At 44.1% G+C, this 15,819-nt stretch overlaps 1 protein-coding gene across 4 annotated transcripts in view; it reads right to left on the reverse strand.

Moving 5' to 3' along the window:
- Positions 1-15,819, reverse strand: part of NOS1 (nitric oxide synthase 1) — a 136,939-nt gene that overhangs the window by 100,619 nt on the left and 20,501 nt on the right. For all 4 annotated transcript variants that reach the window (XM_027864881.1, XM_027864899.1, XM_027864891.1 and 1 more), the window contains one exon: positions 5,168-6,421. In XM_027864881.1, the coding sequence (XP_027720682.1) occupies positions 5,168-5,892 (725 nt within the window). In that variant the 5' untranslated portion in view covers positions 5,893-6,421. The remainder of the gene's footprint in view (positions 1-5,167; positions 6,422-15,819) is intronic.

Consider the following 15,819-nt stretch of genomic DNA (forward strand, 5'->3'; position numbering starts at 1 on the left):
AGAGAGAGAGAGAGAGAGAGAGAGAGAGAGAGAGAGAGAGAGAGAGAATAGAGCAAGACAGGGAAGAGCTTTGCTAAAGCTCCACAGGCGATGTCTTTGCCTTTGAATGCCTGCCTGACTGCTGTTCCAGCTCCACCCCCATCATACTCGGGGATGGTTCAGGGTGACCTGTCTCTGGGAAACAGGGCCAGACAGACAGCATGCCTCCCATCAGTGACTCCGGTCTGAGGGCTTGGCCAGGTTACAGTTAATCCACTTTACTACTTTTCTTCTCAAATTCAGGAGAGCAGTACAGTTTGGTGGCAAGAACACTAGTTTGGAAGAGCTGCATTCAAACCCCATGTTTGACACATTAGCTGTGTAACTTTGGACAAATCACTTCACCTATGTTTGCCTCAGTTTCCTCATTTATAGAATGAGGGGGTTGGATTATATTACTTCCAGGGCTTCTTCCAGATTTAAATCTGTGACTTAAAATAGCCAGAGGACCTGTCCAGGGGGAATTCAATTGTGAAGATGAATACCCTTTGCCCACCAGCTTGCTCTAAGTAGATGGGACCTTTGGGAAAACCTCTACTATCAGTCTCTGAATGATGAAAATCTCACCTTCTCAGGCTCAGTTTGCCTACAAAGCCTAGGATTCCTGTTACCAGACAACTATGTTGGTGCTTAAAGATTGATCCTGAACAGCCAGAGAAAATAGGGTATCCCAGAATCTAAAGCTAGAAGGGTCTTTTGAGGTTGCTTGATCTAGTTCAACTTTCCCCCTCCTCACACTACATCCCATTTTTACAGAAGAGGAAATAGGGAAGGAAGGAAACAAGCATTTATTAAGCTCCTACTAAGTGCCAGGCAATGTGCTAATATTATCTCATTTGATCACAAATATTATTTCATTTGATCTTCATAACAACCTTGGGAGGTGGGCATTATTATTATCCCCATTTTACAGATGAAGAAACAAAGGTAGAGGAAAAATGACTTGGTCCAGGGTCACATAGCTAGCCAGAGTTGAACTCATGTCTTCCTGAGGCCCAGAACTCTATCCATTGCACCACCTAGCTACAGAGGATGAGAGTGACTGATGCTAAGACAAACAGGATAGGATTCGAATGTACCTCCTCTGACTACAAATCAGAGGTCTTTATATAACAACAAGATATTATCACCAAATATTGTACTCCTTTGTTGCCACTCGCCTTGAAAAGCTTCAAAGGAGTTAGTCTCACTCTAAACACAGCTTCCCCTCAAATAACTGTCTTTGCTGCTTACACTCAAAGAACAGTGCCTCACAGGAGGTTAATGTAGGATGGTGGGAAGGGCACTAAGTCACATAGGGATACATCAAGAGAGAGAATGCAGTGGCTCACAGGGCCATAGATGTAAAGTGAAAAGAGAAATTATCTAGTCTAGGGGTTCCTAACATAGTCCCATGGATATATTTCAGGGGGTTTCAACTTTTTTTGTTTTGATAACGATATTTTGATATATTTGGTTTCTTTTGTAATCCTATCTTATTTTACACATTTAAAAACGTGATTTTGAGAAGGGGTCTCCGGGTTGCCAAAGAGGTCCACATCACAAAAATGCTTAAGAACCCCTGATCTAGCACAACTCCTTTTACAGATGAGGACATTGAGGTTATCAGGGGTTATATAACTTGCCAAAGGCCATACAGTTAGCACATGTCTGAGGAAGGATTTGAACCTAGCTTCTCAGAATCCAGAGCCTAATGCTCTTTCCATCCACCCATACTGTATCCTATTATAGAATCTCAGAGACTATGGAATTTCAGAGCTATCTAGCCCAACCTATTTTTGACCAAGAATCTCCTCTAAAACTTCACCAGCCAGTTTATTACCCTCTTCCATTTTAGGGGTGAGTCGATCCCATTCACATTCAAAGTTATGGTTATTAATTGTGCATTGCTCTCCATACTATTATTTTAGACTTTTCCCTTTCTTTTCTCCCTGCCTTCTCTTTAACAATAAGAGGGTGATGAGAAAAGTGTGCTTAGCATCTGTGCTCTATGCTTTATGCAATCAACTTTCATTCTCCTGTTCTCATCTCTTCCCCTAGACCCCAGTCATCCTTACTTTCCTATCCCTTAACTCCCTCTTCACGACCTCCACTTTGAGCTTAGCATATTTGGTACGAGGATTTTGTTTTTCTTCTTTTAAATGGGAAAGGGGAAGGAAATAGATAGGAAAGGAAAATAAATGGAAAATTGAATAAAATGGAAAAAATAACTGATAATTGATCATCCAGCATCCACCTGAATGCCTTTAGTGAATGAGAACTCAGGAAACAAAGAATTCAGAGGTGCATATAGTCGGATGTTCTCCAAGGATGCTTCAGGGAAGGTCATGGCTGCCTTGGGAGGGTGGGGTGAGGAGGGAAGGGTATTGGTTACACTATTTGGAATAGGACATTGGATGCCAAAAAGAATCATGGCTGTGGAGTTGGAAGAGCTAACTACTCCATATATAGAAAGGTAGAGCTTTCATTTTTGGATTCATCTTCTCATTAGAAAGTCACTGGGATAGGTTGCGGGGTGGATGGGGATACAAGAAAGGAGTATGAAATGAGAACTGATCTTTTGTGGGCTGACTTGTGCTCTCCCTTAGTGGCTGCCAAGTGAGTAGGCTGTGAAGAAGAGTTCTTTTTCTGTGCCTCCTGGAAATCATATGGTCCAGACCTTTAATGCTCAATTCTAAAGTGGCTTTGTAATTTAGTTCAACTTAATGAGACTTGGGAGACAGCCAGGATAATCACAGGAGACCCTCACTTTGGAATCATTTTTTCTCAACTGAATGCACTAGCATAGGGACACTTGGGGAAGGGGTCTGCTGCCCTGGGGCAGTAGGATTGTTCCCCAGGGGGAAATCTTGCTCTGGGTTGTCAACCAGCTAACTCTCTTGTAGCTTGGACTAACACCCTTTCTCTGTCTACCATGCCACTCCCACCCTGCGAATGATTTGACCTGGATTTGGTCCCCATTTCAGTGAAAAAGGTCCAGGTCGACTTAACTGTTGTAATTGGATATTCTATTGCTAATCAACATATATTTAATAAGTGCTTATCCTATGTCAGGCACTGTGCCAAGTTCTAAGAACTCAAAGACAACCAAAAACAGTCTCTGCCCTCAAGCAACTCACATTTTAATGGGGGAAACCATAACCTAACAACTTTGTATGTACAAGACTATGCAGAGTAGATGGGAGATAAGTTCAGAGGAAAGGTTCCAGCTGTGAGAGAGGACTGAGAAGGGCAGATGATAGGACTTGATCTGAGTCTTAAAGAAAGCCAGGGAAATTGAGAGGTAGAAAAGAGAAGGCAGAGCATCCAGGCACAGAGGACATAAGGTGCAGTGATTTGGAGACAGTCAATGTAGCGTCCTGTTTGAGGACCTGCAAGTAGTCAAGGGTGACACAGGCTCTCATTGCTCCCCGGGGGTGTGGATGGAGGAGATGGCTTGGTAGCTCAGTGCCAAGTCACTGGGCAGGGGTGGGGAGGGGGAAATCTTCCTCCCAAAACTACCCTGCATGCCTTTGGTAGGGATTATATAATAGAATATAAACATAATAGAATATAAGCACAGCAGAATATAAACTTTTTGGAGGGCAGAGGCTGTTTCACTTTTTTCTGTCTTCAATCCTTAGGCATAGGGTCTAGCACACAGTAGGTGCTTAATAAATGCTTATTGACTGATTATATTCTTGCTTTTGAGTGATGGGGGCTAGGAGTGCAGATGTAGACAAGGTTCATAGGACTATAGATCTAGAATTAGAAGGAACCTCAGCAATCATCTAGATCAACCTCCTCATTTTACAGACGAGGAAACTGAGGACCAGGGAAGTGAAGGGACTTACCCAGGGCCACATGGGTAATAAACCTCAGAGGTGTTATTAGAACCCAGATCCTCAGACTACGGGAAGGCTTTTGGTTCAATCATGTTTTGCCCTCATAGTGGAGGGTAAAAACACAGGAAATTAGAGGATCATAGTGTTTCAGAGTTGGCACTTCAGGGCCCTTCTAGTCCAACCTGTACCTGAAAAAGAATCCCCATTAGCAATCAATCAATGAACATTTATTAAGCATCTACCGTGTGCCAGGTACTGTGCTAAGCACTGTGGATACAAAGAGACAAAAGAAAGTCCCTACCGTCAAGAAGCTTACAATCTAATTATAAAACACCTGACAAATTGTCATTTAGTCTATGCTTGCAGACCTCCAGTGAAGGGGATCCCAATTCTAACTTTCTGAAGAAGGCCTTTCCTGATGGCCCCCCTTCTCCTTTTCTCCCCAACTAGGTCCTTTCCTCTGAGATTAACTCCCACTGTACAGATCTTGAATGCACATAGTTTGCATGTTGCCTCCCCCTGTGAGCGCCTAGAGAGGACATATTTGTTAATATGTTCAGAACTTGGCACAGTGCCTGGCACACCTAAACGCTCCCTAAATGCTTGTTGACTGACTGACCTCCTGGGGGTCAGCTCATTCCATTTATCGATAGCCCATTAGCAAGTGTTTTCATATATCAGGCTTCTCATCCCTTCCTGTCCAGTTACAAATACAGCGCAACAAATATTTATGAAGAGGCTTATTGTGAGTAGGTCTCAGAGGGGAGGTCATTCATTTTCCTGCAAGGGTGGAACCCTCAATATGCAGCCAGAGAGACCTGGGCACGCAGCACCACTATGAATTCCTTGAGGGTGGTGACTGTCTTTTGCCTTTCTTTGTATCCCCAGCACCTAGCACAGTGCCTGGGTGTGTATAATAGATGTTTAATAAGTACTTATTGACTGACAGTCCATTCCATTTATGAGTAGGTCTAAACATTAGAAAAACATTTTTCTTTCTGTAACAGGTCTCTCGTCCTTTCCCACATTCTCTCCTGTCTACTACATAAAAAGAGAGGAGTACTAGGTAAATGTTAGTACCCCACATCTACCCCAAGGTTTGGCTCTTTCCCCCAGTCACATACCATCCTCTCCTGCCCATCACCATGTCCCTTGCTGGGACCTACTTCCAGGTAACGTCCGAACTTTTCATAGGATATGGCTGAGCTGGCTGGCTACATGCCCAGGTAAGTGGGGCAGGTAAACCTGGTTTCTGGGTTGCCAGGCTGAAGCACACATGTACACACACCTGCCACAGGGCTTACCTGTCTGCCTGGACTTCTGCATCTCTTGTCTCTGCCTTGTGTGGCCGCCCTCCATTGATTTCCTTCTTGCCACTGGTAAGCAGGTTCAGCACTGGCTGGATCTCTTGGAGAAGGTCGTTGCTCTCCCCACCACCATGTAGGCCAGCCAGGGCACTTTTCTTTGTGGGGTCCTCACCCTTCCGGTCAGGTACCATGCCATTGGTTTGTGCCAGGGAATTATCTTCTTGACCATTTTTTCTGGGGTGCTGGGGCACATTCCGAAGGGCCACAGCACTGTCTGGCCCTGGGGGCTGATCTTTGCTGGGTACAGCCTGGTGGGACAGGTCCACTGTTTTAGTGGCTGAGCCTAGGGGCCGGGTCACTCGGATGGTCTTGGGTGTCCCATCGCCGGTGAATGTAGTCTCCAGGTGAGTAGTGAAGCCCTCGGGGCCCCTCAGGATGAGGACCACATGAGTCTCTGGTGCAATACTCCTCAGAGCCTCCAGGGCACCATCATAGCTCATGTCCACCAAGGGCCGGCCATTGACTGCAAGGATGATATCTCCTGCCTGGATAAGACCACTCTGTTCAGCTGCCCCACCCCGGATCAGGTCAGATATAATCACCGGAGGCTTGCTAACCCGTTCTTTCACCAGGAATCCCAAGCCTCCCACTTTGCGTTTGAAGAGCCTTACAGAAATGACATTGGGTTGAATTTGTTGAACACTAAACATGTGGTCTTCCATTGTAACTTCAGAGTATCTGGCCCAATGAATGTAAGCCTTAGTGATGAGAGGCTTTGTCCCTGAATGAAGGACACTCTCTGGACCTCAAAAAAAGGAGTTAAGAAGATGGATACTGCTGGGGCTGGAGTTGTATGAGCCAGGCTTGGGAGAAGGATTGATTCTTTGGCGTTTGAGTAATTGGTCTTGGATATCAATTGGTTCAGAGCATCTGGTGGCATCTATTCATTCCAATCTCAGTTTCTGGGGCATGGTATGATTCATTGCTGCTCTCACTCTCTTGCTTTAAGGGAGGGATGGGTGACTTCTCTGGGGGTCTTCAGAACAGAAGGAGATTCAGCCCCAAAGAAACAGATGCCAAGTCCGGCAATACCACTATGGCACAGAACAGGCCTCTAGGAGCTGCTCTAGTGGTGAGACGTGCCAACTCCAGATCATTCCTCACTATTAGCTAGACGAGGGCAGCAACTTTTCTCATAGGTGGCTCAGTAGATGAACTGTCAGGCTGAGAATGGACTGGTGGCTTCTTGAGCTAAAGACAGAGAGGAAAGGAAGGAGAGAAAAAAAGATACATGAGATCAATGAGCATGGAAAATAAAAATGGGAAGCATAGACATGAATAAGGTAACCAGGAGACATTCCTGTTGGGAACCTCAGGGCAGAGTTTTGAAGGCGACTCAGAAAATGAACCTAATCTCAAGGGGATTCCCTTCCCAGTCAGCTGTAAATTATAGAATTATATGTCCATGATCAAAGACCTCAATGACAAAAGGGTCTCCCTAGGGGCGCCATTGACAGTCAGAACCAGAAATCAGATGGTGAGAAACTTAAGGGCTCTATGCCACATCCTCTCTACAACCCTCCTGGACACAACGTGCATGTCAATGGTCTTTTCCCTTCTGCAGCAGAATAGTTAGTGCACAGAACAATGCCTCATTTACATGGCATACCCTATTCACTTCCTCCTGCCCTACCAACAAACACCAACAAACTGGGAGAATAATCTTGCCTTGGATGAGTTGCAACCAATCAATAAACAATAAACAATAAATTTATTAAGCACCTACTATGTGCCACGAACTATGCTAAGCTCTGGGGACACAAAAAGAGGCAAAAGACAGTCCTTGCCCTCAAGGAGCATACAATCTAATGGGGGAAACAAAATGCAAATAAACACATACAAAGCAAGCTATACAGAATAAATAGGAAATAATTAAAAGAAAGAAGGTTCACAAATGTTCTCCAGACATTCTTTTAGGGTACAGGACATTCTTCTATAGTTTTCTTAATGTCAATAATATTACAAAGTCTATTCTTTTCTATCTGGCATGAATTCATCCACTTATAGTATGTAGTGGATAGAAGGCTAGAAGGCCTCATTCAATTCCTGTGTCAAAAGCAGGTATCTCATAGGTTCTTACAATTAATTTATTTAATCCTGGATATTGAAAGCCTTGAGGAGAAAAAAAAAGCCTCTCTTCACCTGAAATCTTGACTTCTTTGACAAAAAATGAAATACTATTGGTAATTTTCAAATAAATCACTTCTAAGGGTTTTCTAGACTGTGACTGGGGCTTGGTTGTTGGATTTATGGCTTTTGGCCCCCACTGCCACACCAACCCTAAGGTCATGTTCTTCATAGACCAAGACAGAGCTGGAGAAAAGATCATATGCCACATTATTTGCTTGGTTATAAAGCTCTGATAATAGGAAACAATATACACTAGAAGAGCAACATGGACTTTTGCTGGTACTGTGAGATATATGAATTGTAGAGGTCCAGAGGGACTTAGTGGGACCCACCAGAAGGGAGGGAATTTTGGTGTCCTATGGAACCAAGAAAATATTTTTTTTGATGGTTGAAGGCTGGAAAATGAGCACATTTTGATTATATCAGCAGATTAAATAAAACTAGTATTGTCTCTTGAATGTAATAATAGCTCACATTTATGTGCACATTTAAAGTTTACAAATTGCTTTATATACATTATCTTATCCGAGCCTCAGAACAACCCAGTGAGGGAGGTGCTATAATTATAATTGTTGTTATATATGTATAATATTAATGTGCTATTATTCTTTGGTTCAAAGGTAACTGCAGATGACGACTGAGGCTGTGAAATTAAAAGACGCATGCTCCTTGGAAGGAAAGCTATGGCAAATCTAGACAGCGAACTAAAAAGCAGAGATGTCACCTTGCCAACAAAGGTCTGTGTAGTCAAAGTATGTTTTTTTCATATGGCTGTGAGAGTTAGATTATAAGGAAAATGGAGCACCGACAGAATCGATGCTTTTAAATTGTGGTGCTGGAGAAGACTTTTGAAAGTGTCTTGGACAGCAAGGAGATCAAATCAGCCAATACTGAAAGAAATTAATTCAGACTATTCATTGGAAGGTCAAATACTGAGGCCAAAGCTTAAATACTTTAATGGTTATTTTTTTTTAGGCAATTGCGGTTAAATGACTTGCCCAGAGTCACACAGCTGGTAAGTGTCAAGTGTTTGGTCTGAGGCCGGATTTGAACTCAGGTCCTCCTGACTCCAGGGCTGGCGTTCTATCCACTGTGCAACCTAGCTGCCCCAAAGCTCAAATACTTTGGCCACATAAGGAGAAGACGGGATTCATTGGAAAAGATATTGATGTTGGGAAAGATTGAAGGCAGAAGAGAAAGGGATGGCAAGTGATGAGATAATAGATAGTGTCATGGAAGCAATGAACACGAGCTTGGACAGACTCTGGGAGATAATGGAGAATAGAAGGGCTTGTTGTGCTGTGGTCCATGGGGTCATACAAAGTCAAACATGACTGAACAACTGAATAACAATAATAGGTGCTATTATTACCCTCATTTTATGGATGAGGAAACTGAGGTTTGAAGAGGAGGACTAAGGCCATCTAGCTAATAAGTGCCAGAGGCAGGCTGGGAATAAAGATCTAATCTTAGTGGGGAGCTGGAGGTCCTTTATGTAAGACCTAAATTGGGTTGGATTAAGATGGCCCCTGAGCCCCCTTCCAACTCGTAGGTCAGTGATTCTGTGAGGCTCAATACTGATATTTTAGCCCTAAGTAAGGACAAATATATGTGTGTTCTTTCGTGTGTGTGTGTGTGTGTGTGTGTGTGTGGTAGAATTATAGTGTATGTGAATGTGTATGTTTGTGTGCAGTGGGATTCTGGTAGGGCTGCATGGTATGAATGTATGCTATGTATGGGGTGTGAGTGTATGTTTTATGTGTGTAGTTGTTGTGTAGGAGGCTGCATATCTTGATGTGTGCATGTGAATGTGTGATGAATGTATGGGATGAGTGGGTTGTTGCTGTGCATGAATGGGTGTGGGTGTATATGTGGTCTAGTGGAGAGGATAATGTCTTTGGAATGAGAAGATCTAGGCTTAACGTCTGGCTCTGTTCTCTCATTTGGGTGACTTCCCTTCTCTGAACCTCAGTTTCCCCATTTGTAAAATTAAAGGATTTGACTAATTCTGAATCCTGGGGGATCTGGTTCAGGTCAGAGATGGTACAGATGGTATGAGAGGGTGGTGGGAATAACCATTCCAATTCTTTTCTTTCTCTCCCTTCAAGTCCTAGTTACATGCAAAGTAGTACACTCCTTTCTTCTGGGTGTCCTCTTAGCCAACCCAGTTGAGTGGGGAGCTCCCAGCTGCAGTGAATGACAGACACTCTCGTCCTCATCTTGCCTTCAGCTCCTTTCCTGGGTCTCACTAGTACCAAGACAATTGCCACACGATCCAACGCCTCTGGGGACTGGAGGCTAGGGTCAATCCATCTCCTCCCCTTCAGCCCAAGGGATCACCTCCTGGGTCATCCTGAGTCCCTGATGTGTGTGTTCAGCCTCCCCCTTTGTGGGGTGTGTTATGTAATGCCACCAGCCCCTCTGTGTGGGAGATGGAATAATAAATATCCTAGGACCAGCCTGGTTTGTACTCTCCATCTGGCATCTCTGTGTGTGTTTCTCTCTGTGTATTCATGCATCACTTTCCTGCTGTGTCATTTCTCTGGTGTTTGTGTGCGCGCGCGCAAGTGCATTTGCACGCGCGCGCGTTTTCTCAGGCTCTCCTGAGCATCTCTCTCTATGGATCCTTCTCTAGAGGTTCCAGAAAGACCAGAAATCCAGCAAATGGCACCAGTCTCTTCCTGGTCATGGAATGCCCATGCCCACCCTCCCATAGCTGTCTGCTATCCCAATTCCATCTGGAGATTTAGTTCATTACAGAGGAATTTTAAAATGTTTGGTTCCAGAGCCAAGCAGACAAGACCACAAAAGCCCCTTGGATGGCACAAATTAGGAATCTCATCTCTATTCTTTTACTAAAGGAGAGATCTTGAGGCGAGTTTCACACATGCTAACAGAGAGAAGGCTCTCATGTTCTCCTCCTCCACTCTGCCCACACTCCACTCCTTGGGCCAGAGCTGTCAAAAGGCAACATGGCGCCCAAGCTAGTAGCTAGCATAATAGGTAGTGTTTATATTGTGCATTAAAAAATATGATCTCCTTTGATCCTTACAACCACCCTAGGAGGTAGGTGTTATTACTATCCCTATTTTATAGATGAGGCAATGAAGGCAGACAGAGATCAAGAGGCTTGCCTAGAATCACACAGGTCATAAGCATCTAAGGTCAGACTTGAACTCAGATCATCCTGCCTCCAGTTCCAGTGTATGAGTCACTAAGTCACCTAGCTGCCCCTAGTAAGAAGTCATCGGTGATGGCCTGCAGTGGATTTTTGCATATGTGGTGGTAGGGGATGAGGAAAGGAATCTAGGTTCTAAGTCTCTCTGCCTCACCTCTCTTCCTCATTGGACCCCTGCCCCAACTTGCTTTAGAGGGGTGTAGCTTTGGGGATTAGAGGACCAGGGTTTGAATTTAGACTCTGCCATGGACTTCCTGTGTGACCTTCGGACAAGGCACATCACTCCCTTTAGTGCCCTTTGGGAGGCAAAGCAGAGTGGATAGACAGCTGGCCTTGAATTCAGGAAGCCTTGGGTTCAAGTCTAGCTTCTGACATATTCTGTATGTGTGACCCTGGGCAAGTCACTTAACCCCTCAATGTCCCAGGCAAATTTTTAAGGCTATAAGTTACAAACAGGTGCAGGACAATTGTAGATGTATATTAGTAGAAGATAATGAAATAATACCCAGCAATTATAGTGCTTTACAAATACTATCTCCTTTTATCCTCACAACATATCTGTGAAAGGGATACTATTATTATTCCCCTTTTTACAGATTGGGAAACTGAGGCAGACAGTGGCTAAGCTATTTGCCCAGCTTGTGTCTGAGGCAGGATTTTTGAATTCAGCTCTTCCTGTCTATAGGACTTAATCCACTTTGCCACCTATATACACATACATGTCTACATACATACCCACATAAATACCTACATAGTACAAACCTATCTATATACCTACATACACAAATACATTCATAAAAGGAGGGAATTGGACTAGCTTTTCTCTGAGGTCTCTTTCACTTTCATTCTAGGGTCTTTTCCAGCTCTCAGAGTCTGCAATTCACTCCCAGGTTCCTTGGCTTGGACAACTGTCTGAGACAAGTACAAGGCTGCAAGGGCTGTGGATCTTTGTGAGGCATTTAATGCTCAGACCTCAGTTTCCTCCTCTTCCAAATGGATGCCCTAGAAATGTCCTTCCAGATGTATGATCTGTGAACATAGACAGGATGGCCACAGTGTGAAGGTGCATTATGGGGGAGTGGGCTGGGGGATGGGTGGTAAGAATCCTTCCTTCCCTTTTCCTGTCCCTAATCTCTGGCAGTCTCAGAATCCATCAAGGATGGCCAGGCGATGGGAAGGAGTCACCAAAAGAGATGCCCTCTCCTTGCCTCCCCACCTGTACTAAGGTGGCAGGAGCGCTCCCATGGCTTGGATGAAATGGGAGTCAACAACTCCATTCTGTGACGTGGAAGGTTTACCATCCACCCTGCCACTGCCTCCTGACATCCTCTAGACCTCATCACCTTCCCTGACTCTATGCCCTGCATTCCTCTTGTATTGCTATTTGATCTACTTTTGTGGCATGAGTACCTCTGGGACTTACCATCCACTTCACTGCTGCACCATAATGACTTCTACCTTGCAGAAGAACTTTGTTTTTTGTATGTTTTTAGCTCCCCCAATTTGAGTTTGGGCTTTTAAAAATTTTTATTTTGAGTTTGACTCCAGAATTTAGAATAGTGCTTAGCACACCATGATTAATAAATGATTTTTTATTCATTCATTCATTTATTCATTCATTCATTCATTCATTCATCCTTCTATGATCCTCTATTAGGGGATGTCCTGACCTTGGTGATGAACCCTGAAAACAAGGGCATAGGAAATGAAGGGCTTGAGTAATCACATGACCTTGATACTTCAAGACCTGTGATTTCTTGGTGTGGGAACTCCCTTTACTGACAGAGAGCAACCCAGAATCAGAGTCACAGAACCTCATCTTTGCAAGAGAACTGGTACCTGAACAAAAATCCCCTGTGTTGTTGTTGTTTTTCAGTCATTTTTCAGTTGTGTCTGACTCTTTGTGACCTCCTTTTTGGGGTTTTGTTGGCAAAGATACTGGAGTGGTTTGCCATTTTCTTCTTTAGGCATATTACAGATGAGGAAACTGAGGCAAACAAGGGTAAGTGACTTGCCCAAGGTCTCATAGCTAGTAAGTGTCTGAGGCCAGATTTGAACTCAGGTCTTCCTGACTCTAGGCCCAGTATTTTATCCCTATCCACCACACTACTGTAACATGACACCCAAGTGGTGATCTAACCTATTTTTCATTGTGGAGAAACTCATTCCCTCTCAAGGCAGCCCATTCCACTATGCCTTAGTTGATGACCGCAGAGAGCTCTCTTGACTTAAGAAAAAAAAGTCAGCTCACTGCTGCCCAGCTGGTGATGAGCCTTTGTGAGGCTGGGCTAGCCTGGCCCTTGGATGTCAGACACGGTCTGTCACCAGCGCTGTACTGGAAGCTTTTCCTACTGTGTGGGACTAGCCAGGGCTTGTGCTGTCTTGGCAGATCCTTGGAGCCCAGGGTGACCTCCCTGCCATGATGAGGCACTGGAGGAGGACCTTGGCAGAGGACAGGCATGCTTCTTTGGCGGAAATAAACCATAGGTCAACAGTCACTCTTCATTCGGAAATGTCGATGTTTACACAAAAGCATTCAAAAGCCCAAACAATCCTTTCTCTCATCTAAAAAAGAGTCAGAGTTCCTTAACAGATCCCAAACTACTAATTTTCAGTCTTTCCCCCAAGGAATATAACAACTAGGAATCCATCCGACGTCCCCTCTCCCACGCTGGCAGCTCATTGCCACAGCCCTGCAATTCTCCCCCCACCCCCAAATCCTCGGAGCAAGCCGGGGACAGCCTGGTACTGGGTAGCTGGAAATGGTCTGGGAGTCACAGGACCTGGGTTCCAATTTAATCTCCACTTACCCTCACTGGGCCCCTTCTGAAAAACAGGAGGGGTATGGGATAGATTACTAAGGGCCCTTACAGTTCTGATATTCTATAGTCTACAGCCCTCCCAGCTCTGACATTCTCTGTTCTAAGGATCCACTCAGCTCTGACTTTCCCTGTTCTAAGGCCCCTCCAGCTCTGACATTCTGTGACTTAAGTCAGTTCTTAAACATTTTTTTTCCTGTCCTAGACCCCTCTGACAGGCTGGGCCTGATCTGGAAAACATGAGGGGATTGGACTAGATTATTAAAGTCCCTTCCAGCCCTGATATTCTCTGTTATCTAAAGACAACCGTCTATGGACTCAGAAAACTTTTTTTTAATTCATAAAAGAAATGATAAATTTAAATTAGGGGTCAATGAAAATAAAAACATTTTTTTCCCATCCAAGTTCTCAGACCCTCTGAAATCCCCCGAAGAGGTCCATGGACTATAGGTTTAGGACCTGGGCTCGAAAATCATTCTATGTTCTAAAGGTCCTCTGAACGTTAAAATTGTACATCCTAAGGGCCCTTCTAGCTCTGTGTTCTAAGGGCCTTCCAAGCCCTAACATTCCAAGTTCTAAAGCGTCTTCTGGCTCTGACATTCTAACATTTTATCTCTAGCTCTAAATTCTCATTGTCTGTCTTCCTGAGCCTCAGTTTCCTTTTCTGTAAAATGAGAATGTTGGAATTGATGATCTCTGAAGTGCCTTTGAGCTCCACATCAAAGGTCCTTCATTCTTGTGATCCCATTCTCTAGGGGGCTGACTTGATCAAGTTGGGGGGGCTGTCCCTTGGTCCACCAATCCTTTCTTCCCCTCCCCACCTCCTATTCCTCCTCATATCATTCCTCTGCTTTATCTGGTTTCTCCCTGAAGGTGCTGCCAGTGACTCAGTTCAAGAGTCCCAGAATTTCAGAGCCTGAAGGGACTTCCAAAGCCATTCATTCCGACCCATGCCTGATCAACAAACCCCTCTCCAGCATCCCTGACAAGTGAGCAGCCTGCTCCTGAGATGTGGATCACCTCTGGAGGCAGCTGGATGGTACAGTGGACAGGGAAATAGAGTTAGAGTCAGAAAGCCCTGGGTTCAAATCCTGCCATCAGCATTATTAGCAGTGTGACCCTAGGGAAGTTATTTATCCTCTGTCTGCCTCAGTTTCCTCAATAATAAAAGGAAGATAACAATGGCTTCCAGGGTTGTTGTGAGGATCCCATAAGGTAATATTTGTACAGTGCCTGGCACATAGCAGGTACTTAATAAATGCTCTTCCTTTCTCCAGGATAAACGTCCTCAGTTCTTTCAACTGATTCTTGTACGGCACGATCGTGATTGCCCTCCACTGGATGGCTACAGTTCTCAGAACAGAACACAGTAGTTCAGCTGTGGGTTGGCCATGGCTGAGGACAGCAACCCCATCACCTCCCTTGTTCTCTCCATGCTGCCCAGCTGAAGAGTGCATTAGCGAGTTGGTTATCAAAGGAACATTGTTCCCATCCAGATGGTAAATTGAATGAAATGTCCTTTCAAACAATTCATGCTGAGGGCCCCCAATAAAAAGCCTCAGGTGCCATAAAACACTAGTTGACTCAGTTTCCAAATGGTTTGAATGATATTTAAACACTTCATCTTAGCAGCAAATTGGTACTCAATGGTTTTTGGGAGTGGTGACTGATATAGCCAATCAGTACCATTTTCACGGGTAGTTTGGAACATTTTGTTATCCCGCTGCCTTTCCAAAGTTAAGTGTTACTGGCCCATTTTATCAATAAGGTGAAAAAGAACCACAGGGGGCCATGATTCATTTATTTCCTGAGTGGTCTCCAGTAAGAACTAGATTTTTAAGCTCCCGTTTTACATTGGGAATTAAAAAAAAAGGTTTTCAAACCCTTTTCAAATTGAGTACTTTTGGGTTTTCAAATTGGGTATTTTTTTTTTCAAAGAAGGGTTTGAAAAAGGGAGAGGGAGACTGTCATTTTACATAAGGAGAAAGAGGAAGGTCTAAGAGTGATTCATAGATGTTTAGGGGTCCAAGCATCATTTCAATGATGACATGTTTCTCTTGATACAATGTAGGTAATATTCCTTGTAGGTAATATGTAGGGACTTTTTTTTTTTTTTTTGGTCAATGTCCTCCCAGCACCCAGCACAGTGCCTGGCACATAGTAGGTGCTTAGTAAATATTTATCATTTGATTAAGGGAATAAATTAGGAAACTAAAAGCTTCAGCAGCTCCCTACCCTACCAATAAGGATTGATGGAATAACTAAGGCTATTTTCGAAGGGAGAAAGAAAGAAGGAGGGGAGGGAATAAGCATGCATATGACACCTACTACATGCCAGGCACTATGCTAAATGCTTTGCAAGTAATTAGCTCATATGATCCTTCTAACAATCCTATGAGATAGGTGCTATTATTAGCCCCATTTTACAGTTGAGGAAACTGAGGTAGACAGAGGTTAAGTGG

This window comes from Vombatus ursinus, unplaced genomic scaffold (assembly GCF_900497805.2).
Source record: "Vombatus ursinus unplaced genomic scaffold, bare-nosed wombat genome assembly UNPS02001287.1, whole genome shotgun sequence".
Classification (NCBI taxonomy): Eukaryota; Metazoa; Chordata; class Mammalia; order Diprotodontia; family Vombatidae; genus Vombatus; species Vombatus ursinus.